The 26,560-nt window shown below is 45.5% G+C and overlaps 1 protein-coding gene across 2 annotated transcripts in view; it reads left to right on the top strand.

Moving 5' to 3' along the window:
- The window catches only part of OPHN1 (oligophrenin 1), a 159,559-nt gene extending 133,419 nt beyond the window's left edge, over positions 1-26,140 (top strand). Inside the window, exons 19-24 of one of the 2 annotated variants that reach the window (XM_084814265.1) lie at positions 9,376-9,523; positions 10,576-10,890; positions 19,956-20,124; positions 22,472-22,522; positions 23,441-23,493; positions 23,701-26,140. In XM_084814265.1, the coding sequence (XP_084670391.1) occupies positions 9,376-9,523; positions 10,576-10,890; positions 19,956-20,124; positions 22,472-22,522; positions 23,441-23,483 (726 nt within the window). In that variant the 3' untranslated portion in view covers positions 23,484-23,493; positions 23,701-26,140. The remainder of the gene's footprint in view (positions 1-9,375; positions 9,524-10,575; positions 10,891-19,955; positions 20,125-22,471; positions 22,523-23,440; positions 23,494-23,700) is intronic. The other variant, XM_084814266.1, reaches the window with a different exon arrangement.
- Positions 26,141-26,560: the final 420 nt, after the last annotated feature.

The raw sequence follows: 26,560 nt of genomic DNA on the forward strand, positions 1-26,560 counted from the left end.
TGCAGGGGCTTTGGGGGACCGTGAAATGAGGGCATCTGTGCATACACACACACCTGAAGCTGCTTCCTACTGACTCAGACTCCACTGGGCCCTCTGTGCTCCTTCAGAGAGCTTCAGCTACGGGGCGAGATAGAAATGTAATTGATGATGATGATGATGATGATGACAACAACAACAACAACAATAATACCAGTACTGTCTACTCTGATGGGCAGCAACTGTCTGAGAACTCTGGCCTTCCCCTCTGGTTTGGTCCCCAGCATGTGCCAGACCCCTAATTTGAGCAGCCAGGTCAAACCCAGGACATAACAGGGTTGGACTGGTTTAAATCTAGTCATCTAGATTTAATAGGGATAAATGCCCAGTTCTGCACCTAGGAAAAAGAGACCGAATGCACAGTTACAAGATGGGTGATACTTGGCTCAAGAATACTGCAAGTGAGAAGGATCTTGGAATTGTTGTCAATCACAAGCTGAAGATGAGCCAACAATGTGATGTGGCTGCAAAAAAGGCCAATGCTATTTTGGGCTGCATCAATAGAAGTATAGCTTCCAAATCATGTGAAGTATTAGTTCCCTTCTACCCAGCACTGGTTAGGCCTCATCTTGAGCACTGTGTCCAGTTCTGGGCACCATACTTTAAGAAGGATGCAGACGAACTGGAGAGGGTTCAGAGGAGGGCAACAAAGTTGATCAAGGGGACTGGAAACAAAGCCCTATGAGGAGAGACTGAAAGAACTGGGCATGTTTAGCCTCGAGAAGAGAAGACTGAGGGGAGATAGGATAGCGCTCTTCAAGTACTTGTGAGGTTGTCACAGAGAGGAAGGCCAGGATCTCTTCTCGATCATCCCAGAGTGCAGGACACGGAATCATGGGCTCAAGTGACAGGAAGCCAGATTCCGGCTGAACATCAGGAGAAACTTCCTGACTGTTAGAGCAATATGACAATGGAACCCATGACCTATGGAGGTGGTGGGCTCTCCCACACTGGAGGCATCCAAGACGAGGCTGGACAGCCATCTGTCAGGGATGCTCTGCCCTGGATTCCTGCATTGAGCGGGGGGTTAGACTCGACGGCCTTGTAGGCCCCTTCCAACCCCACTATTCTATGATTCTATGATCTTAAGGCTGCAATCCTCTCCCGCTTACCTGGGAGTAACTCAGTGGGATATAGTGCTGAGCAGATTCAGTGCTGGAAGTATTTCCAAGAAAAATAAAAGGCTAGTTCAAAACATGATTTAAATCACCTTTTCTGTTTGCAGGTCATATATTTCCTAAATAGTGATGTGTATTAATTGGTTAATTTAACTACAAAAGCATGTTAATTTACAATGAAACAGAATGTTTATTCTGTCTAGGAGGGTATACTTTGTATAATTTTTACATGGTATTTTTGCTAATATTAGAAAATATTACATGATACACTACTTATTTTATGGATAATGTTGCTCCATATATATTATTATATTTAATATAAATATACAAATTAAGTTATTTGTATTATGTCTTAGTTCTCTCTAAATAAACAAAGGGCCCTTGAACTTTCCAGAAGTGAAGGCAGACGTGGAGGGATTAATTTTTTTATGATGAAAAGGAAATGTCCTTGCTTGTCTATAGAGAGTAAAGATTGTAATTTGAGAAGTGAGCAAATTGCAAGGATCAGGTAGTCAAATTAGTATATTATTATATACGATCTCCCAGATGGGTACACAGGATGATCGTCCTGGTGATATTCAGGATGGCATTTCCTGGAGATGGGCTGGATCCAGCACCTGTGGTTGCTTGCCAGTCCCTGACTCACGTATCAAGTACACAGTACCAAGCCAATAAAACAAGATTCAGGCCAATAAAACATGATATGATATGCTGTGCCTTATTTATAAGGCTTGATGTCACACCAATATATATTTCCTAATGTTTTTTATTGACATAGAAAAGCAGTCTTTAACTTGAAGGGTTGGATCCAGACTTAGTCATACTTGAGTAGGCCCACTGAAATCAATGGGACTTAAGTTAGTCCACCTCAAAGTGTTTGGCAGAGGGCCACTGATTTCTTTTTAAGAGATTGTAGAGGTAGGATTAACATATTTCAGTGCAGATTTAATTTTAACTAGGTTCTTTAAAAATATTTTTTAAAACTAAAAAACCCATTTTACAGACTCCAACTTTTATCTGCTTTTAAAGAAGGCATTGATTTTTACCCACCCTGAGACTAGCCCTGTTAATATTTTCTCCTCCCAGAGGGTGAGGCTCTGCCCCCTGCTTTTCTGGACAGGGCACCAGGTGTGTCTCAGTGTGCCTGGGTTCAACCATTGCCCCCTGGGAGAATGTGTGTTCCTTCCTCTTTCGATTATGAGATTTCTGGTCCTTCCTCAAAAACCTGCTCAGGAACTAGAAGTGACACCAGAGGCCTGGCTAGCCCCATCTGGCTCAGAGCGAATGAGGTGACCCTTTCTCCGAAATGGGCAACTCTTTTAGCTCTGTGGACAAGTGGGAAGGCTGGCAGCCGGGCTGCTGATGCTGGGAGCTGCTGCCTATTGCTCTTGTACTGCAGCTACTAGGATGAAATCTGGGAATGGAAGACTGGAGATAAGATGGGAACTGAAAGTAGTTGATGCTGGGGGCACAAGTGCCACATGACTTGGGAAGAGATTATGGAGCCCTTTGAAAAGGAGCTTTGTAGTGCAATCCTATGCATGTCTACTCAGTCATGAGCCCCACTGAGATCAGTGGGACTTAGTCCCAAGTAAGCATGTATAGGATTGCAGCCTTTCTTACTTGAAATATTTTTATGCCGCTCCTTGGCCAAGAAAGCTCCCAGAGCAGCTCAAACATAGTAATTAAACAAAGTCCCTGCCCCCGCAGCCCTACAACTATTTATTTATTTATTTTATTGCATTTATATCCCACCTTTTTTCCATTGTGGAACTCAAGGGGGCTCCATGGGGTTCCCAGGGGGCCTCCCCTCCAAGCACTGACCAGACCCAGACCTGCTTAGCTTCAGCAAGGTGGCTGCCTCCTGTACCTTCAGGGTATGCCCTGGGACACACAAGGAAAAATGGACAGGGAAGGAAGAGGGGGGAAAGTAATTATTTCAGCAGGGCTGATGGGTGGCCCTGCTCTCCCTCTCATCTCAGCCAGCTGCAGTGGCTGCTGGTGGTGACAGTTGAGGGAGGAGGAGCCTTCACGAGGGAGGCCTTTCGGCAAGGCTGGTGACGTGGCCCTGCTCTGGCTCTCTTCATTTAGTTAGACCGAGGGTTCCACCTATTTCAGGCTCTGCTGGCAAGAACCAGGCAGGGCAGGAGGAACGACGGAGGCAATTTTGCCTCCCATTCCTCCTACACCCCCCCACACAGACACACATTCAGCTGGATGGGCCTTTGAGCCCATTTAGCTGACTTACTGGCGGTGGGCAGGGATGGCTACGGAGAGACCATGACGTGCTGTGGATCCTGGCCTCCCCCTCTCCTCCTACCATCTCGATCTCTTTTCACCCTCCCCAAGCTCCGTGGGGGAACAGCCCCTGTGGTGCTTTCCCAGTGACTGCCACATTCCCACTCTCAAGGTTTCAGGAGTGCCTGTGGCCTCTGACACAATCAGGAGTGCCTGGGACACTCCCCCAGGGACCATAGGATTGCTCTGTTAGAGGCTCATTAAAAGTAGCCAAGGCAGTGATATCCAAGCGCTTTGTGCTGACCTAAAATTTCTCCCAAGAAGCTTCCACAACTAGCCACAGGTGCTGAAATGGGAGAACCCCATGCTCAACTACTGCTCCTCCACGTTCTCTTAAGTCTACAACACGAGAGATTCTAGCCAGCAGGGGGAGGTGACGGGAACAGCATAGCAAGCGATTTCTAATTTCCAGAATGGAGTCTTTTAATTAAAAGTAAGACTATTTCTTGCTGGACTTTAATTTCTGCAGTGATAAGGTTAAGCTAGTTACATTTTATTAGCTTGGCACTTGTAAGTGTGGGTTTGGAGTTGAAAATGTTTCAGCTCACACATAAGCAAACAGTTCAAATGAGTTTCAAGCAGACATGATATATTATTTATGCTGTGAATTATGAAGACTCAAAGGACAGGGAAATTGTTCACTGACTTGGTGTGGCTAATTATTGCTCTGACAGCTTTAAACTTGAGTGCTACAGCTAAATTAAAAAGTTGATCCCCCTGGAAACAACTCTCAGCGTTACACAAACTCTGCTCTGCAAAGTTGAGATTAGGTCAATATCACCGCACTTACGAATAATTTAAGTGTGACTTTTATTACACCATTACATGGTGCAAACCCCACAGGGGCCATGCCAGCTTCTTGGAGAGGTTTGGATAATGCTGTCTTTTTAATCTAGCTTTCAAAAAGAAAAAAAAGAAAAAATAGCTTCCCTGCTATTTGAATTTATGACCTCTGCTGGTCTTAATTCTCACTTGTATCTCTGGCTGCATATTCTCTATACTAGACACATTATAATTCTGAGCCTAGGCAATCCAAATTCTTCACCAGGAAAGGCTGAGTTTTCTGGTGTGATAAATTATGCAAATTGAGAAAACTTGGGTTTTTTTGTCCTTGTTTTGCACAATTGCTTCTGCAACTTTTGCTGTTTTGTGTAATATATTCTAGTTTGGCTCGATATTGGATGGAAATGGAAATCGAATCCTGCCCAGCATCTGAAAATCTTTATAGCCCCACTTCTGGTTCTGTAGGTCTCGGCGTGTGTTGCCCACACCCTTCCCAACGGTCTCAGCTGAGCCATAATGGCTACAATTTAATGTTTTAAAAAATGAAAGCTGAAGGTTTTGAGGAAGCTGAACTTTTTGACTGCTACCGAATTCTGTACTTCCTTCACTCCCACAGAATCCCAGCAGACTCACAGACTTGATTTGTATATACATGTTTGGGGGCTGACAAGTTTGGCTGGCCGTGGTGGCCAACCAAAAATGGGGTGATGTTGCCAGGACCCCCCTTCCCCCAAAGGGCAAGGTCTTTCCCCCTGACCTCACATTGCACCTCTCAGATGCAGAGGAAGGAAGTCCTCTGCTCCTCTTTTCAGCTCCAAGCTGGGAGCTGTAGAGGGGCATTCTGCCCAAGGGAAAAACAAGCCCCTGTCCTCCCTCCAGCTCAGAGCTTGCAGACGAATGGAGGCCGGCTCTGGCTCTCAACCTGGTGGACCCTGCGTGCCAGTCAGGCCCAAAGGTCTGCCCATGTGCCTCAACTCCCCTCTCTCCTTCTCCAGCTCAGAGGAGGGAGGTGGTGTATATGGTTATGGCCTTGCACTCATGGCCAGCAAGGGTAGAGCCACAACAAATCACAGGGTTCTGGCAAACGTTGGGGCAGAGGAGGAGGTGGGGTTCATCTCCCTTCCTCTGCGCTTCCAGGGTTGAGAGGAGGCCTCAGGTTTAAGGTAAATGGCTGCCTTATGCTATGGGATTTGGATACAGAAACTCTTAACCAATGAAAGTTGGTCATTGTCGTTGTAATGCTGTCACTGCCCAGCTATTCTAAAAGCAAACTCCTGGGCTATAGCTGCCAGGCATGGAAAATACTTTAGGTTGGCTGGAGAAACGGGTGGATGCGGGAGACCCACAAGCTCTGTGCTGACAGCTTGTACATATCATTTGCAGTCTGGGAAGCAGTAAATGGTAGTAAAAAGGGAGACACCATTAGCACTTGCTTAATCAGTGGAACGAGGGCCACATTGTCTTTATGGCACATATGGCAGTCTTTCAGATTAGCCCCCTGGGAGCAAGAGCCCAGCAATGCTTGCAGTCTGTCATCATGTCTAAATATTCTGTCAGACCTTTGTGATACATGGAAAAAATGGGTGGCGTTGTGTCAGGCTGGCTCTGCTCCATGATCTTTTCAGTCCCCCTCCGCTGCCCTTAGTAATCACTTAAATAAAAGTGGGAGGAGGATCGAAATGCTTCTCTGATAAAAAATGTGTCTGATCCGCTATATCTAAAAAATCTCTGGAAGCAGGGCAGGTGGCGATTTTCGTCCACCCAAAAGAAGCCACCTCTCCAGTTGCCTCTGTGACCATTTTCATCCGCCTCCTGAGCCTTCTGTTGGCACCAACAGTCAGGTTGTAAATTACTGTGTAAGAAGGTGATGGGGATCCTTAGCTGTGACTGGTCGAGCCATTCCAAAACAGCAACCTGACAGACATTAAGATTTAGTTCCTACTAAATTCAGCTCAACACAGACCAGCAGTCTAAAACTAACAAGAGCCCTGTCATGTTCCAGTTACCAGGGGATATAATTTACCATATCCCGTTACTGCTTTCCAAGGCCCAATTACAATCCCTGAGGGTTTGGGCCAGCTTCCCACAAGGGGAAAGAGAGATTTGTTTGTTTGTCACATTTAGATCCTTTCTCCTGTCCTTTTTATCTTCACAACAGCCCTGTGGGGTAGATTAGGCTGAGAGTCTGCCCCAAAGTTACCTAGTGAGCTTCATGGCTGAGCGGGCGCTAGAACTCAGGCCTCCCAAGTCCCAGTCCAGCACTCTAACCACTGCGCCACACTGCCTCTTGATGTAGGGCAGCCTTTCCCAACCTGGTGCACTCTACATGTGCTGAACTCCAACTTCCAGAATTCTCAGCCAGCATGGCCACTGGCAGGTCAATGCGTCTGGATGGCGCCAAGTTGGGAAGACTGATGCAGGGAGACACAGGAAGACTTTGCCTGCAGTCCTGCATAGAGATTCATTTTGTCAGGAGTGCCCTGGTGGCCTCTTTCAGTCTACTCCAATAGCCAACTCAAGACACAGACAAAAGGATTCTTTTCAAGGCTTTAATCCTTTTACAACTTAATGACTCTTTCAGATGCTAATCACCAGCAACTAAGCAAGGAACAGCAGAGTAGCCTATGCTCCAGGTTAGGCAGTTGGTCCCCATTTAAAGGAGAATCACTTGCAGACCCTGAACTTATGGGCTAGGGAGAGTTCCTCCCTCTTTCCCTTGGGTCCACGGGACGCGACCGTTGCTTGCACGCCAAATGGGCGCTACGCCTCCATTCCGCGCCCTCTAACTGTCGTTGCTCCCGCGTCGCTGTCGAGCGTCCAGCAAGCCACCCTCCAGCACTCTCTCGCTGCCAGGGTCACTATCTATCCCAGGAATGCTGGCAGGAGGAATCTCTGCCAGCTGCTGTGCCTGTGAGGGATGAGTGGACTCCTCTCCCACGGATTGCTGTTCCTCCTCAGAATCAGAACTGCTCAGGGGTTCTATGGGCTCAGTTTCCACCCTGACACATCTCTATTAAGGATCTTGAAAAATCTAAGCTAATGTACAAGAAGACACAGTACCTGGGATGATCACCTTCAGCTGTGTAGCATGCCAAGAAGGTGCACCCACTAGACATGGGTCAGGCGGGAGTAAATCTAATAAAAGCCGCAAACAAAAGTGCATTAAACGTACTCCAGTGCTGCCTTTGGGAGAAAATTTAGTTCAGAGAAGTAAAGTGTCTGAGCTTCTTGGAAGAAGGATGGGATACAATGTGATAGATACATTATCAAAAGCCCACATGCCCAATTTCAGACTGTAAGTCATTATTTCTTAGGACCACATCTACATCTTATGAGGTATTTTAACAAATATTACCACATTTTATAACATGCTCCACTTGTTTAATTTAATTTAAACTTGATCAGAAAGCCTTTGAACATTCCTGTGAATCTTGCCTCCCTTCTGTTGAAATCTTCCCCCTAACCTAAAGCTGGAAATGGAGCTCTTTGTTGCTGTTTAACCTCTTTTAGGGGAGATAATGAAAGGTCGTGACAATATCAGGCTGCCACGAATTGGGAAAGAGGGAAACATACATGGGAGTTGCAGTGCAATGAATCTGAAGGCAGCCAAGTTAGGGAAGGCTGATTGAGGCTCTAGCCAGTCAAGGTTTATATGGCACGCCCCTGTAGGTAAAACAAACAAACCCAAACCCTGAGAGGTTAGCAACTGGCAGCCCCTGGGCCTAATACTGTTTGGTGCCTTTTGGCCCTGCATCTGCCAGTTCTGGAAGCAAAAGGGATGTAGATGAACAGAATCCCTAACAACAGGACTGAGCAGCAGCTTATTTTGCAGAGAGGCAGGGTAGAGTTTTGACCCTCTACCTTTTTAGAGTGACCATCCAAGAAAAAGAGTTGCCAGCCCGGGATGTAAGGGGAGGGGCCGTAGCTCAGGAGTCGAGCCCCGGGTTTGCATGCAGAAGGCCCCTGGGTCAGTCCCCAGCATCTCCGGGGAGGTCTGAAAAGAACCCTGTCCGAAGCCCTGGGGAGCCGCTGCTGCTAGTCAGCATTGACATACTGGGCTAGAGGACCAAGGGCCTGGCTCTGTAAAAGGCAGCTTCCTAGATTCTCAGCAGATTATCAGGCCGTAGCTCTGGTATAGCCCCTGCTTTGCATGCAGATGGTCCCAGGTTCAATTCCCAGCACCTCTGGGTGAGGCTGGGGAAAAACCTCTCTCGAGACCTAGAGCGGTGGTGGGCTCTCCCACACTGGAGGCATTCAAGGTAAAGCTGGACAGCCATCTGTCAGGGATGCTCTGAATTGGATTCCTGCATTGAGCAGGGGGTTGGACTCAATGGTCTTAATGATTCTATGATAACACAACTCTTTGTTGCTAAGCTGGCAAATATTTTTATGGTAACATTTTCATGCATTTTCCAGTCAATGGCTACATTCAGACAGAACACTACACCAGGATCAAACTGTATATGGCTGTCCTGGGTTGTGCAAACCATCATTTGTCAGGTCTAAATGAAACAGTAAACTTGGTTTGCCAAAATCCAGAAATGGAAGCTTCTGATTTCCTCCCCTCGTGCACAGACTAGGAAGGGGAGGAGGGAGGGCACAAGCCCAAAATTCATCAGGGTTAACTGATGAATCTAAACTGGCAGGAGACTTAGGGCAGGTAAGAGTGAAGCGTTACGGGATGCATGGAGTTCTCCTGCCACAAGGTGTGGTGATGGCAGATCGCCCAGGTGGCTTTAAGAGAGGAGGAGACACATTCATGCAAGAGGAGAGCTTTTGTAACCATACGCAGGGGCGTGCCAGGTGTGGGGTTCAACGATGGGAGAAGAGGGCTCCTGCCTCCTGCCCTTCTTCTGGGCTTCCAGAGGCATCTGTTTGTGGGAGATACTTTACAGATGGGCCTGTAGCAGGGCTCTTCTTATGTTCTCAATTAAGATCTCTTTGTTGCTCCTGAGCATATTTTCTCTTAGCTTCTCAACGTAATTGCAGCCTGTTTGACGAATGAAAGTTGCAGACAATCCAGAAACCATCGTTTCACCATAATTGGCTTGTTATTAGGAAGTGTTGATGTTCAGCAGCAGGGAAGAGGTTCAAGTGAAGCCATAGGATCACATGCTCCTTAATGCTTTTTCTCCACCAGATATATTCCGGGGCCCCTGAGGACAGTGCTGTGCCACCAGTGCCACCTCCACGGGTGACCACGCGAAGGCACAAGCCCATCACCATCTCCAAGCGCCCTCTCAGGGAGAGGCCTGTCTTCTTCGGAGGTTCTGTGGAAGAGAGTGAAGGTGAGTTGAGCTGATCTTGCAGGCACCTCCTTGGTCTCCCCTGCCTCTCACGTGGGTTGCACCAGAGCGCTGCGTTTGCATTTAATTAATGCATTCAACTGTTGTGAGAGGCAAGCAAGGTGAGCATGGCAGCCGTGCCTTCGCTAAGGCAAAAGCTCTGTTTATGTTGGGCAAAGAGGGCTGTGTAAAAATGCAGGCTCAGCCCCTTGTATCAGCCTAAGCAGCTCTTGGATCCCGGCTGAAAAGCTCAGGATGCATCTTCCTCAGATCTTGCTGATGTTGAGCATTAAACGAAGGGTGTGTGTCCTGGGAGCAGGGCTTTCGTGCATGTGTGGGTGCAAAGTAATTGACACCAGTAAATATGTTCGAGGGTCACCAAAATGGTTTATTTAGCTCAGCAGCTGAATTGCAGAGCTAGCCAAGAGGCATTGCGCTACGACCTGCATCACAAACAGATGATGGCTTCATGCTAAGTCATAGGAACAGCTTGCCGTGAAACTGCTTCCCGTGAGAGCCAAGTGGCTGGCCGGCAACCCAGAGATCCAAGCAAGACACCCACTAGAAAAATATCCAGAGCGAGGGAATGAGTCCTGGCCTGATCAATGCCACTGAAAGCCCCCAGGCTGGGTGGGGAGAGGGGGGCACAAATTTAAAGAAAAAAGTGGCTGAGTTGGAAGGCTTGACCTCCCCACCCCTGCGAGGCGGTGGTCATGATCCAGGGCATAGTCTGAAGGCACATGAGGCAGCCACCTTGCTGAAGCTAAGCAGGACTGGGTCTGGTCAGTGCCTGGAGGGGAGACCCCCTGGGAACCGCATGTAGCCACCTGGAGTTTCACAATGGAAGAAAGGTGAACTAAATAAATAGTGGTTCAGACCAGGGCCCTGCATGGTCACATGACAGTAAAAGAAGGCATTTAGTGTAGCGTGAAGCTTAGCCCTAGCTTTGCAAGGTTAGTCGGGAACATACCAGTTGTCTTTTGCAGAAAGACTGGGAACTGGCGTGTGTGTATCTCAGGACTTGTAATCCATGATTATTCTTGGGTTCCCTTTAGCAGAGGATGGCCGCAGCCCCACTGCTAATGGCACCACCTTCCCCAGCTGCACAGAAGCCCCCAAGCCGCTCCAGCGCAGCAGGCTGCCTTTGCAGAAGACAGGAGAGCTCGATCCTGGGAGGCCCAGCTCAGAGAGCAAGCCGGAGCAGTGTGCTGAGGTGGACGTGGGGAGGCTGGTGTCCAGGCTCCAGGACGGCGGAACGAGACTCTCCAACAAGGCGGCCAATGGCGTCGTGCTTGTGACCAGCACTCTCAAGGCCTCCACCCTCCATTCAAAGAGGCCTGCGCCAAGACCTGGGATATGTTGCAAGGAGGGTGAGTCTGCCTCTTCTTTTATATGTGTGCTTGTTGCACACCCAGGTATATTAAATATGGAAGGTCCTTGCCCCTCCTTGTCCCAGCAGTACGATCTGCATTCAGTTGCATTCTAGAATGGTGTTCACCACACACAGAGCGCACTTCTCATTTCTGAATCTGTACGTCTGGGAGGAAAAGCAGGTGCCACCATGTTGGGTGCCAGCTGCTGGCCTCAACCGTCATCCCTGGAGAGCTGGTGCCAGTTTCTCATGCTATTTTGCCCAGGTTCCTCACCCATCCCCTTCTGCATCCACGCAAGCTCCTTGTACTTCTAGAAGTCTGTATGGTTTTGCCCAGCCTCATACCTCTGCCCTTCTTTCCTATTCATAGTTTTTTTCTGTGGTCTTTTAACTCGAGGTCGCAAAAGTCTCCAGCTTCCTTGAACTGTTATGCCCTTTCCCCCTTGCTGGGCCTTATGCCCGGAACTCTCTCCCACAGCCTCTAATGCCATGTTTGTCTTCTGGGCGCCTGGCCACAGCACTGTCAACTGTAACTTGGCAGGAGAATGACATGGTGTACATCAGAAAAACACCGTGAGCCAGGGTGGAACTCCATGTACCTCTGGGCTTCACCTTAGGGGCTCCTCTTAGGGGCTGCTCTTTTTTTAACACAATGCAGCTGCTGAGGTGGAATTTGAAGGATAAAAGCTGAGCAGGGGAAAGGGGCTTCTTAACCCCTCCCCCTTGGGTTGTATTCCTGCCAAAGGCTCTCCCCGACAAGCAGCTGTTATCCCTGCTTGGAAAAAGATACAGTATGAAGACTTGGAAAACACTACAGTGGAAAAACATATGTCTGTACATACCTCCTTATTTGTGCTGTCACATTTCCAAACTTATATAATGATGAGGGCTAGAAACATTTCTTTTTTAAGAAGCAAGAATGCTCAGCATTATTAACCAAACGTAGCCCACTGATAGTGCTCAGAACCAAAGATTGGCCTACTTTGAACCTTTTCTTTCTAAATTACCTGATGTAGTTACAAGCTGGATCTCACCATAATATATGAAGCCTCCCCCCCCCCCTTCCCAACTTTGTTCAACATTCCTCAGATTTGTGCAGGAAATTCAGCAGACTGGTTCGGATTTCTCTAGTATAGTGCTAGTATAATGCCCCACCCTTTAGAAGGCCGGGAGAGGAATTGCTAGAAAGTGACGCGAGTTCTCTAGACAGGTAGAAATGACTGGAGGGAAAACGAGGTAGATTCAGTAGAATTGAGGGACTTGGTCAGTGAGGGAAGAGGGCTAGAGCAGGAAAGAATTAGTGCTTAATGAGAACCATTTGTTTTTGTTTTAAGGATAATGCATCAGTTCTTTGAACTACTGCCTCTGCCTCTGTGAAGTACATTTCTACCCTCTGCCTATGCTGGGGCAATGAACTATTTAAAATATCAAGGCGGCCAGTTTAGTTTCCAAGTAAACATTGCCTCAGAGGTTTGAGTCACAAAAGGGAGGGCAGGGAGGACCTTTGCAATTGTTTCCATTTAACTTTTTATATGCATGTATTTCTAGTGTGCTTAAAATGTATACCTTCTTTTTTAGAGAAATATAAACGGGCACCCCTTCTGTCCTGCTTAGATATGCTCTTAAGCTATGGTTTGGTGTTACAAGAAGAGTTTATGTGAGCCTTGGGCCCCCTCCTCTTTCCTCCTCTGGTGCAGCCATGAGTAAGAGATTGGAAGGTTCCACACTTATTTTTGATAAACCCTAAACTGTGGTTAATCTTAACTATAATTTACTAAACCAAGGCAGCTTCATAAATGCATAAATAAACAGTTTGAAGTTGGCTTGTTTTAGGAAGCCATATGTAAAACTAACCACGATTTATCTGGGTTCAGATATTGTAACAAGCTGTGCTTAGTCAAAAACAGAAGCAAACATTTCCAAACTCCTTCTCGCAGCTCTGATGGAATGGGGGCGTGGGCGTGGGGGGTGTGGAGAGAAAGCGCACAAGCTTGAGGCTTGTGTGGGCTCATTCTCGTAAGGCCACACTATGGAAGAGCATTGCATCTGAACCAAGCCTTTGAGTTGCTGTATGACTATATGCAAAACTTTGCAGTTAGGTGTACCCGTCCTGTGATCTCAGATTCTGGAATTGCCTCTCTAGCCTATAGGTGCAAGTTCTGGCTGTGCTGGGCAGATGCAGAGTGATGGCTCCTTCACACATGAAAGTTCCGATTTACAGAACTGAAACCATGCATGTGTGAACTGGCCCTTAGTCCGGGCACCAAGGTTTGCTGATGTACCTTTGGTGCCTGCAAGTGTCTGTTATAACTACTCAGTTGAGGCAACTTTTGTTTCTTGTCATTTATTAATCTAGCACCTTCCACAAACATGGTGGTCTACAAATAAGCCAAAAACAGACCGTTCCCTGCCCACAGCCTACAGCCTAAATTTCAGAAGTTGCAGTAGAGAACAGAGGGTGGGAAGGGTAACCTGATGGATGTGCACCTCTGCAGTTAGTCATGCTTAGGCTTGTTTTTTTTATTTGCGGAGCAGGCCAAGGGATGAAGCCAAAACGTTTCGTGGGAGGGGTGGGCTTTGAAGGAAGGAGGGTGCCCACCTCCAGCAGCCTCAGCCACTTGGCTCCCCCACCCCGCCCCTGGCATTTCCAAGATAAGAGGCGCTTGGGGAGAGTTCTGGACCAGAGGGCAAGCAGAGACAATGGAGGCAGTGGGGCCATCCCAGAAACAAGAGGGCTACCGGGAGGTTTGGGGGAGAATATACAGCAGCATGGGAACTGGAGCTTTACCTGGGCCCTGGGAGTAGGCAAGGAGGCTGAAAATGGAGGCAGCCAAGGACACCAGTGGAGGCCGAATCGCTGAGGGAGCACAGAGCAAGGAATGGGGAGCCACTCAGCAGGAACTCCCCACCACCACCACATGTTTAAGGAGAGAAGAGCAACAGGAGACTTCAAAGCAAAGGAGATGCATGTGCCAGTGAAAACACTGGGGTCGAGGTTAGGGATGTACTTCTCTGTTATGCAGACTGTCGGGTGTCTTTCATTTTGTCATCCTCTCATTGACTGAATTCAATTTTTTTTTTACCAGAATTTCATTCTACTTTCATTCTACTTTTGTTCTAATTCACATTAGCACCAATTCACACTTGTGCAAATGCGCATTATTGCTAATGTGCATTAAGTAATCCAGATTAGTGCACTAATGTGAATTAGCACAAATCCCCCCCCCCTCCGAAATACTGGTCCACAACTCCGTGGAATCCATGTGACTCAGAAAAAGCCAGTCCACTGTGTAATCCACCAGTCAGATTTATAGAAATCTGAACTCATTTGAATCCCTTGCAGAGTTCTCCAACATCCTTAGCTGAGCTACAGACCAAGGACTTATCTGCACTTCCTTCCTGGAATAAACCATACTTACCTGTAAGAAGTAGCCTGTATCCACTGACAGTAGAGGGGTAGGATGGGGTATGGGGGTCCTGTCCCATTGAGGTGGTATCAATCCAGTTGTGTTTTTTATATAATAATTTTATTTTTTAAAAAGAAAATAACAACAACATAAACACACAATACACATACACTAAAATATCTCTTAGGATTGTAAGATATCTACCTTTGGCTTCTCTTACACAACAAATGCTTATTATTATTCTCTACTTCTTATCTTAGTTGTATATCATACATTGAGTTCACAGACATTATCTCCTTTCTCCTAATTTTAACAACAACAGAAAAAAGAGAATCAACTATCTCAAAGTTCAGAATCCACATACATAGATATCATTTCTCTCTATTTCTTGTACAGATTCTATAAAAAGGTTTCCAATCTAACATAAATTTAGTTGTTGATCCTCCTTTAATTATAATAGCAAGTTTTACCATCTCTGCCAGCTCCATCGTTTTCATGATCCACTCGCGCACAGCTGGTATTGTTTCATTCTTCCACTTTTGTGCATACAGTAAATAACCTTGCAGCCGTTCTCATGTAGAGAAAGAAGGTTCCCCCCTTCTCTTTTACGTGTTTATTTGTTAGTCCCAATAAAAAAGTTTCTGGCTTTAATTCTATAGTACTCTTTAATATTCTTTGAGCTAAAGACTGTATTCGTTTTCAAAATATTTTAGCTTTTTTACAAGTCCACCCTAAATGATAAAACGTTCCATCTTGATCTTCACATTTCCAACGTTTTTCAGAAACACCCTTATACATTTCAGACAGTTTAAACGGTGACATATACCATCTATACATCATCTTCTAAAAATTCTCTTTAAGACTTGTAGATAAAGTACATTTTAGATCTTTTCCCCACATACTTTCCCACTCTTCCATTGATATATTACGACCAACAATTTGTGCCCATTTTATCATACCATCTTTTACTTGTTCATCCTCTGTCTCATACCTTAACAGTAATTTATACAGTTCAGCCATAACATGTTCATCATTTGTACACAGTGCTGTTTCAGACTCAGATTCTGTTTGTTCAAATCCACCATTTTTCTCATCTATTTTAAACCTTTCTTTAATTTGCAAATATGAAAACCACTGGCAGACATGACCTTCTTCCAATAAGTTTTCCCTTGATTTTAATTTATATTCCCCTTGTGACAATTCCAGCAAATCATTATATCTTATCCATTTATGCGTGCTATCAAATTCTCTTCTATCCATTGCTTCTTGTGAAGATATCCAACATGGTGTTCTTTGATAAAACCTTAATTTATATTTATTCCAAATTCTTAATACAGCCCTTCTTATATAATGATTATTAAAATCTACATTCACTTTTGTTTTATCATACCACAAATAACCATGCCACCCGTATCTCAATTCATGTCCTTCTAGTTCTAAAAGTCTTCTATTTTTCAATGTCACCCATTCCTTCATCCACATCAAGCAGCAGGCAGAAAAAGAGATTTTAAAATCTGGTAATCCCAAGCCACTTCTTTCCTTTGCATCTTGTAAAGTTTTTATTTTAACTCTTGGGTTTTTTGCTTGCCATATAAACTTCGTTATATCTCTCTGCCACTGCTTAAAAGGTAAATCCGATGTAATAATGGGTATCATTTGAAACAAAAATAACATTCGAGGTAATACATTCATTTTAATCGTTGCAGTTCTTCCCAAAAGTGATAGCTGTAATTTTTTCCCATTTTAATAGGTCTTGTTTAATTTCATTCCACACTTTAACATAGTTATTTTGAAAAAGCATACAATTCATATTTGTCAAAAAGACTCCCTAATATTTTACTTTCTTTTCAATTTGGAAGCCAGTCTTATCCATCAACTTTTTTTTTCATGAACATTCATATTCTTTGTTAAAAATTTTGTTTTCTGTTTAGTATCAATCCAATTGTTCTGGGTTTTGACTTGGATGCATGTCAAAACATTATCTGTAGCCATTTCAAAGAAGTGAATGGCAACCATTTAGAATGCAGGCCCAGTCAGGATGCACCAGTAATAGTTTCCTGACGAATACCTGAATTACTGAAATGTTGATCTCCATGCATTGTCAGTGGCTCTGGTCTGTCTGCACTGTTGCCTGCTGACTCAGAGCCTATTTGACAGGCCCTACAGGTATCATTGTTGTAATCAACGCAACAGACACTCCCTGTGCTGCTTCAGACAGAGCTTCATCAAAAGCAGAGTGACGTTTCTTTTTGGAATAACTGAGACATAATCTAAACATTTTTCATTACCTGACAGTGGACAAACATTTTGAATACAGTTCCCAGCAGACTGTGATGTTTGGTTTCTCCTCAAGTGGTTAAGACAAGACCTATGGGATTTTCAAGTAGTATGCTTGGACAGTTGTACTAGGGAGAACAAGCCAGGATCAAACCATGGTTTCAGAAAACAAACCAGAGTTCCCCCAGTTTGAATGTCACAGGAAACTTGTGATTAATTTACAACTGCAAGTGGATGCTTCCAAACTCCTCCTCCTGGTGTGCAAAAAAGTAGGAGAGAGAAATGCATCACTCCCAAGTCTCACTGCAGGTCATTCACGTAGAGAATCATTCACATCTGAATCAGATCAGGGAGTCTAGGCATGTGCTGTTTTCTGTTCCATTTCTTACTGAGCTCCCTGCTGGAACAAATGACTTCTAAGGTTGAAGTTGAAGAATGAACATTTTGACAAGGAAATACTAGTTCTGGCTTTGCCTCCAGTGTAGAAAGTGGTTGATTTCATTTTACTTTCTTCCAGACTGCTGTTGGGATTTTTATGCAAATAGTTAAATTGCTACAGAGGGATCTGTGGCAAATGAACAGATCTGTAAATCCTTGATATGTAAGCAAATCCTTGTTATAGAGGAACATGGGTGGATTGTGTCTTTCCTCCCCTGCACCTGATGGAGTCTTTAGCCCCCCCCCTTTTTTTTGACATTTCCTCCATCAGAAGAGAATCTGCAAGTGCACTCCATCAATACTGCCGAAGGCGTTTGGGCTGCAGCACACAGCAGGAAAAAAACTCCACACTAATGCAAATGGTAGCCTGTCATCTGCTGCAATTAGAAGACGGTGTAATTTGCTATAATCTACCAAGGCCACATCATAGGGGTACCTCATTCCACGGGGCATCTAAGCAACTTTACACAAAGACTGTAGCTGGGGATTGAACTGTGGACCATCTATATGCAAAGCACGTGTTCTACCACTGGGCTTTAGTCCCTCTGTGTATGCTGGAGGAGAAATGTTCTGTACATCTGTTTGCGGTCCAAGAAAGATAATCTCTCATAAATGGAATTCGTTGGAATGATGCTTTCTATATATGATTTGAGAGGAATCATTTAATTTTGTCTACACATTCAGAAATGAGAGTACCGAAGGTCTCCATTATGTTACTAGAATATAATGATGCGTTATAAACTCATTTTTAACATTAATATATCTTCGTTCAGCACCAGTATTGTCTTGGAGGCAATCTACGTTAGTGTGAACCATTTTCACCCAGTCCCCTCAGTTTTGACCGCAACAGCTCTCTATTTACGTACAGTATCTACATCTGCTGTTGCCCAACATGAGTGAGGTCTAGTATCCCTCAGAAGCTCAGTGTTATAGGATAATGTCTCATTTAAACCTGGAAGATCGAAGTTGTACATGCTCCAAAACTGGATAGACTAGAATGAAGGATGAGTAAAGCTTTAAGGGCTTTGAGCCATCCACTTTTCTATTTGTCTAAGAGATAGGGTCTTAGAGTGTGTGGCGGCAACACAACTCCAGGCTATTTGGAATGAAGCTGATTATTTCGATCCTTTCCAGTCTGTATTTAGGGCTGATTTTGGGATGGAAACAGCTTTGGTCGCCGTGGTGGGTGTCCTATGCCAAGAACTTGACAGGGATAGTGCAGAAACACAAATATTTACTGTTGAGACTTCCCAGATCCAGCTGGATACTGAAATATGAAATATTTATTATGAAATAATTTGAGAAATATCACTGTATCAGCACAAACTGTAGAACAGAACACATGAGGAAGAGACAGTACAGCAGGGCCCACTCCATCGGCTCAGCTGATAGAACAGCCACCATTTGGATCCTCTTCTCCCTCAAATGGCATTTATTTATAAGTAGCCATTCCATCTAGCTGCAGCAGAGAGAGAGAGATGCAGCAGCAGGGCCCACTCCATTGGCTCAGCTCAGAGGCCAGCTGTCATTTGGTCCCTCCCCTCCCTGAACTGTTTCCCACTTTCCATTCAAGCTGATTATCATAAGAACTACTGCCCTGTTCAGGCATTCCCTGGAATTCCAAAGGGCTAACAGTGAAGACACATGCTGGCCTTGCCCCCCTCAGAGCCCCAGCTTTTCCGTGCTGCGTGTCAAGGTCTGCAGGGAACTTGTCCTCGTGTTCGAGTGTGAGTAGATCTCCCTGTGTGATCAGGGGCTCTGCTTTATCAGCACAAGGACATTGGGGTGGGGCCAGTGTGCCCACTCCCATCCTTGTCCCCAGTTTTAGCCCTCACATATTCTGGAGAATGCCGAAAGAGGGCTTATGTAGCTTTAAGAAATAGTTCCTGGGTTTAATTGTTTTCCTCTTCTTTCCCCATCCCTTTTTTTTCCCCTTTTGTTTCATGTCTTTTAGATTGTATGTATGTATCCATTTAAATTATTTATAAGGTGCCATATATAAATTTATAGGCCAAGCCCCCACAAGGCAGCTTCCATCTTGTAAATATACAATCACAACAAAATAACCAGAAAACATCAAAAACACAATGTAAGAGACAGCACAAAAACAGCAATAAATGTCAACAATGAAATAGCAGAATGGTTAACAAATAAATTGCAGCATCCAACTCAACACAGTATCATGAAATTAGATAAAATAATTAGCACCGGATCGAACTACAGCAGCATCATATACACGTCAAGAAAAAGCAACACAAAACAGAAGGCTTGCAGTGATGGGGCCATAAGAACCTCCATTGGGATAGATTTGATAAACATGAGGCCACCACAGAAAAGCCCCTCTCATGTCCACCAACTGAATTGCTTGCACCAGTGGGTACACAGGTAGGGCCCCCAAGGGTGACCTCAGAGTGTAGGCAGGTTGATACAGGTAAGCTTGCAGGCAGATACTACTTTGTGTGTAATCAGTGCACAGCACTTACCAAATTTGAGGCACTCTGCCCAAACGCTGGTTCAGAGCATCAACTGAACTTAAGCCAGACCTTTGGTCTGATCCAGCATGTCTCTTCTTATGTTAGCTACCCCTCCTATACTAGAGAAAAAGGAGTGGCAGACCTGGGTGTCATTTGCATATTGATGGCACCTCAGCCCACATCCGTGGATAATCAGTCCCAACGATGACGATAAATCATTATGTCAACCCAAGTGTTTATATATAATCCCCTCAACTTTGCCTAGTAGAGGAAAAAACTTGTTTATCCTTTCCATGTTTTTGACACTTGCATCTCTTCCTTCCTATACAAGAAAATATGTGTTAATTTCAAACATGGTATTGTACCCCAAATTCTACTTTCCGCTGCAAGGTTGTTGGTACCTCTGCTTCTTCTTGTTCTTCTATTACCATCACATTTCATGACTGATTTGTAACTTTTCAACTCAGGTGAGTACGAAGGCTTCATTAAAGCACGATCACCTGGAGAGAAACCAGTGATAACACGTCCTCCAGTGAGACCCCCGGATCCTCCGTGCAAGGCTCCCACACCTCAGAAGCCAGAGCCAAAGCCAGAGCTGATAATGGGAGGAGGAACAGGAGAAGCTGCTTCCTCTGTGTGAGTACCAAAGCAGGAGAAGTTGGAGAGGCCGCCAGGCAGGACGTTGTTCTTGAGAGCCACCAGAGGGAGACCTGAAGAGGCTGTTCCAAGGACGGATTGCGGTGCAGGGGCTGAAAGCGATGTGTTTATGGGAGCGTAAAAGCAAAGGCCTGGGAATGTCCTAAGAAACTGTTCTAGTATAAACCCCCGTCTTCCCTTCCCCTGTGCACAGTTTAGTATATGTTTGCCGTAAGTAAAATTAGTAGCACATGCAGTATGAATTGGGATCCTGACTCGTATGTCTTCCAGTTCTTGGTTAGAGAGGGAGAAAACTCTTTGCGAGGAGAGGCTAAAGCTCACATATGCCCCACTCAAGAAGGGCTTACTGTTTTGGCAGCCAGGAACTAGCTCTCTGCAGCTAATGCTGTTGTAACATAGCCATGGAGGTTAAATGTTTCAAGAATGTATCGTCTTCTCATTAGCCCGTTCTCAGGAGAGGTTAACTAGTGATGGTGACAGCTGTCTGCCTCACACTTCACCCTCACTTTCTGCATTGACAGTTCCTTTCCTTGCATCCAAGCAGTGGCATTTAAATGGGACACTGTGGCATGAGTAACATAACCTGTGAACTGCAAAACAAGACAAAAATGACGTGCCAGTTATACCAGACTCTCCCCCGTCTGGCAGGGAAATCACCCCGCATGTTGACTGCAGAACTGTGCGTTTACAGGGAGTCCTGACGATGTCACCTTCCACTCATAAACCTCCCCTGTTTATCCACCACGACCTCCGTCTCTTTCCTTAACATGGAAACCCCATTAAGGAAAAATGAAGACAGAACTGATGCACAACATCTTCTTGATTGCTAGCACTAGGAGCCCTCTGTCTGGAAGCACAAAATATCTCTGTCTGGGATATTTTGTCAGGTGTTGCCCACCATGCTTTCAAGCAGATCTCTGCAGTCATGAGAACTAGGAACTTCCTCTTCTTTCTTTTTCTTTTTTTTTTAATAAAAACTGAGATTTACAAGGAGTGACTCAAGCACCCCATACCGTGTTGTGTGCTACTGTGGAATATCCCTCTTATAGCAAACTCCTCCTCCCGCCGCCCCCAGATAGATGAAGGGTGGGAAGAAGCATCTTTGTTTGGAGGGGCACTTATTTTCTCTTCTGTCCTACTTGCCTGCATTGGTGCCACTCTGGGCTGGTTCGCACATCACAATAAGCCACCCTGAAAATAAGCTATGGTGGGTTGGTTGTTCACTTGCTAACCCACATTACTCCTGACAGACGATCAGGCACTCTGTGTCTTGCCATGGCTTGTTGCCCCCCTTAGTTGTCCTTCTGGCGGCACACATCGCAGGGGCCTTTGTGGCACATGTCAGCAGCCTACTCGGCTACTTCGGTAATGAGCGCAAATGAGTAGGGTTTATTCTGTAGATATTTTTTTTCACCTTCAGGGAGATTTGCACATATGCAGCAGGTGGTTGTTTTTTACCTTCGGGAAAATGTGTGCAAATATAACATTATTTAAAAAAAACAAAAACTTTTGGGGAGATTTGCACACATTTGCTGAAGCGCAGTGCCCACCAGTGTTGTTTGGTAGGCGAGATCATGAGGAGCAACAGGGTTTTTCACCACTCTTGCCAGGCATCTCTGTAGCCCTTCCCAACAAGCCACACACAAGCCGTCACACTGGGTTCACATGTCACAACAAGCCACTCTGAAAATTAGCCACCCTGGACAACCCAACAACAAACCATGGGTTCTCAAGGTGGCTTGTGCATGGTTAAAAACCTCATCGAGGAAACCTAGCTAGATTCACGTGTCACAACAAGCCACCCTGAAACAAACAAGACTGACGCCCCGTCTCTGTGTGTCCTTCCCCTTGGTTTTTCTGTTTAGGCATTTGAATTTCATGCCAAAGAATGACTTTTTAGTCTCTCAGTAACTCTGCGAGATGGTGACATTTGGTGAGCTTCACAGCTGAAGTGGGCGAAGATTTCTGGAAAGTGGGAAGAACTTCCCCGCCCCCGCTAAAAAAAACCCTTCACATATAGGGTGGTGGTGGTAGGATTTTACCCTCACAATACACATCCTTGTGAGACATTTTTTGATGATTGGTTTTTTAACATCTTTTTCTTTTAAATGTGTGTACTGGAGGGGGATGTAGGCAGAAGCCGCTGCCTTATTTCGTGTGGCTCCATCTGGCAAACCATCAAGCTCAGTAGTATTGTGGGAGTGATTTTGGTCAACTGTAATTCTTCCCCCCACCCCAGTCGGCTCCCCTGTTTTGAGAGAGTTTCCCCAAAGACCTGCTTCATTGTCATATGAAAAATGAATGGCTGTGCTGCTTCCTTTTGCAGAGTGGCCTCCAGAACAAGGTTCTTTGAGACGGCTTCCTTCAGGACAGGAAGGTAAGGAAGGGCCACGTGTGCATACAGCTGGAATTCCTCATTTCCTTGTGCTTATGCGCGAGGACACTAAGGACTGGGAGAGGGTGTTCCAAAACCATTCCTGTCCCCAAGCAGCCTGCGCCTTTTGCAGAAGCTGCCTGTGTGGATTCAAGAGTTTGTTCATATTCATAACCATGAAGACTAGGAACTTGTTTTTAACACACAACATGCATTTATTAGTTATTCTAAATGTTTTGTCCTGCCTTTCCACTGAGAGGCAACTTTCAGGTGCTTTTTGGATTATAAAGCAATCAGATTCTGCATTAGAGAGCACATCTAGGGAACTTTCAGATGAGGCTTTCATTGCACTAGTTTGTCCTGAGTTTTATAGGGGGTCTGGACGACCTCTTCCTCCACTTGTAACCTTCCCATGTTTTCCCACTGCTTCTCCCATCCTTTTCCTAACTGCAGAAAATCTGTGAAGGAGAGCAGGATGGAGTAGCTGCACACAATGCCTTCTGGGTGGCAGCAGTAGGAGCCGTCTGTCTGGAAGCATTCCTAGTCCCTGCCTGCCTTGCAGACTCATAGACTCCAGTGCTAGCAGCAGTAACAGACATTGTGGTTGTCCTGTCCCAGCTTCTGTAGTGCAAGGCACTGGCTTGCCTGCAAGGATGGGTGGATTGCCATCGCTCCCCCAGCTGCATTCCTCCGTCCACCTTCCTGTACCGTAGCTATGATGGTGTAGCAGTTACACTGTTTTGATGGCATGACAATGTCCTTATGCCATCATAACATCGCTATGCCACCATACCGTGGTGCTACACCAGCATAAGGGATTTAGTTGCAACCCTGTCTTCATCTAGCTGGAATAACTCAAGGATAGGGTTATTTTGTGAGTTATTTATTATGTATTAATTTGCTTCTCCCCTTCTTTGGCAGCTCTTCATCATCCCAAGGCAGACTTCCAAGTGATGAGGGCTGAAGTGCTAAGGGTATGCTTTCATTTCATAAAAAGCAGGCAATGATTCCATGGGAACCTGGCTGCTGCTGGTGTTTGTAGGGGGCAACGGGAAATTCCAGCCAGGGACTTTCCCCTCGCCTGTCTTCCAAATTGGTAAAATTCCAGCAAGCCTGTATCATGTGGCATTTTGGAATCTGTTGTTCTGCTGTAATAGATGTGGCTTCTCTTCTTTTTCCAGACTTTTATGTGGCTGATCCTGGCTGGTTTCAGGTGGATTTGCTACAACTCCCCACATGGATTCTCCTGCTCCCTGGTATATGTGATGTGCTGTGCAGATCAGTTATTCCACAGGATCTTGTCTTCAAGCAAACCATTGCGAGTAGCTTGCATTGCCACAAGAGAAGGGGATATTCCTGGGGAAAGAATATTTCCATTTCATCATTGTCCAAATCAGCTGCCACCACCACCTTTCATTCCTTCTCTCTCCTCCTCCCTACAGCCAAGCTTCTGCCATTGCCTGTGTCCAAAGAGCATGACTGTTTTCCTTTGGAGTGTTTGGTAGAGGGTGACTTTATGTGGCACAGCTGGCCAGGAAGTACAGCGGATGAGTCTTGGAGGTGGTGCAGAGCAATTATTTAAAATCGAGCTGTTTCACATCGCTTTACATGGCAAAGAGGTGTTGCTCAGGGACTTCCGAGAGTTTATGTACTGAGTCAACTTCAGCCTGTCCCTCTCCATTCGGAAAGCTCTGCCTTTGGGGGTTTCTTGCTGTTGATGTACTGGCCATGTTAAGGTGAATTGTTTTAAGCTCCCCCCCCCCTTTAAGAATGGGGGGGCATTGTTGTTGTGCGTGTTTGTGTTCAGTCTGTAGCATGAGTGCTGTTGATTAAATGCTGCAAATGCTCCTGCCCTGATGGTGGATGGACAGCAGGCTTGGAGACCAATCCATCCCTCTTGGCTCCGCCTTGTTCAACCCGGAGTGGCTGGGAGGGGGGAATGTTGGTTCCTTTTCCATTCTTCATAAGAATGTGAAGACCTTTAAAGCCTTGATTCTCCCTCATACTGCGAATAGCACTAGACATGGAAGATGCACATCTCTCTGCTGGCCCTTTCTCTAATGTCCAAAGCAGCTGTCAGTAACGGAGACAAGAGAAGCTCCACATGGCTTGGTCTCGGTGTCTGGCGTCAGGCCTCATCCCGCCCTTCCTTAGGCCGCTTTCCGCACAGGGAGCTACTTCCAACTTGCTTTGGAACGAGACAAGACTCTCATCTAGTGCTGCTTTTATTCTGATGCTAGCAGTACTGCAGCACACACAAGAGGGAGACTGGGTGCGAAGACCCTTTCACTTGGTGTGTGCGTGTGCAGAGGCACGCACACATTCACACACGGTATCTCAGCCACTGATGTGCCTCCCTGGTTCTCATCTGCGGGGAGGATGGCAGTGGAACTTCGAATGTCTCACAGATGCTCTTTGTCCTAGTTCCATTATGGGTCCTTGTGTAGTCTAGGGCAGCACCTTCTCTCGGAACGCTCTAGGAATCGCCCTCCCATGTCCCACCAGCGTTCTGTTTATCAGGAGCAGGGCCGCAGCACTCCCTTGCATTCCGTCGCTTTGAAGAACCAGGTTGACATTGCAACATATACCGTTCCTGGGGACCAATGCACAAAACATCAAGATGGTGCATTCTAGCAGTACTTTGCAGCTAAACATGTTGCCTGCCTTTGTGCACAATCCTGCTTTCTTTCTAAGCGTAATGTTGGCTTCTGCAGCATGCTATGCAGGGAGACATAAAGAATTTGCTCCTTGCAGTTTCGGTGTGCATGCTGTCTTCATATGCGCACATGCTTAGCAGTGGCAGAGAAAATAAAATGTGCACTCTATGGCCATACTGATGTTGTTTCACTGTGCTAGCAGCCCAACTACCCACTTGAACTCTCAAAAATTGGTGTTCAAATAAGAGAATGTCATCCAGTTAGCAGCAGGCACAAGTCATTAAACATAACGACAGATAGATCTAATGGAATTAGAAAATAACAAACCTCCAGTTGAGCATTAAAGGAACACCCAGTTGAGTGTTGTCAGTCAAATCTAAAGTCTTAGATCAGCCTTCCCCAACCTGGAGGCCTCCAGATGTGTTGGACTACAACCCCCAGGTTCCCCCAGCCACCCTGGGGATGAAAGCTCTCTCATGATTGGGTTGGGAGCGTTCTTGAGGTTGTAGTGGCCAAACAAGGAAGTAAAGACATCAGGTTGGTTTCATAGTAGCCAGTCCTTTATTCCAAGTAATCAGTTAATGGATTATGCAAATACTTCCAGTCAATGCATGGGAAATGAGTAGGGGGAACCGTTAAAAATCTGATAGGCACAATATAGCAGCAGTTGGTATGTGAAAGGCCATTCTTCATTGCAGCCATTGAAGTCTTAAGTCTTGTGCTCATTTTCTCCACAAAGATACATGATGGCTTTAATGTGATCACACACATCAAACTGGTACACTTTTTCTCAGACCTGCTTTTCATCATAAGCTAAAGATGTCCAGCAATTCAGCTCTCTATTTTGTGAATTTCAAGGCACTTAAGATACCTTCCGTCTGATGTATTTTGTTTGGTAAATGATTAGATTTAGGTGTAATAATGTTTATAAAGTTCCCATGGATTAAAAAAAAATCCACCTCATAACCTTTGTCTGTGCTTTAAGTTGCATGCATTTTATTTTCAAAATTTTAAGGTCCTTGAGCAAAATATTATACACTGTGTAGCCGCAAATGGCTACATGCACCGGTTATTATGCTGTAAACACGCTCTGTGATTGTTGCAACCGTCATTGTGCAGTGGTGGGAAAAGTTCTGGATCCCATCAGTTGCATAATTTGTTTCGTTTCGGTTCATTAGTGGGTCTCCCTCTGGCCCGTGTCTCTTCATTCCATTATAGTAGTGCAGCTCAACCCTCCCCAACCTGGTGCCATCCAGATGTGTTGGACTATCACTCCTATCATATCCAGCCAGCATGATCATTGGCCATGCTGTCTAATGGTGATGGAAATTATAGTGCAACACATCAATGGCACCAGGTCGGGGAGGGCTGGTGTAGCCCATTG

Source organism: Heloderma suspectum, chromosome 9, assembly GCF_057233095.1.
Source record: "Heloderma suspectum isolate Gila_16-S chromosome 9, 16-S_ref, whole genome shotgun sequence".
In the NCBI taxonomy this organism is placed as follows: Eukaryota; Metazoa; Chordata; class Lepidosauria; order Squamata; family Helodermatidae; genus Heloderma; species Heloderma suspectum.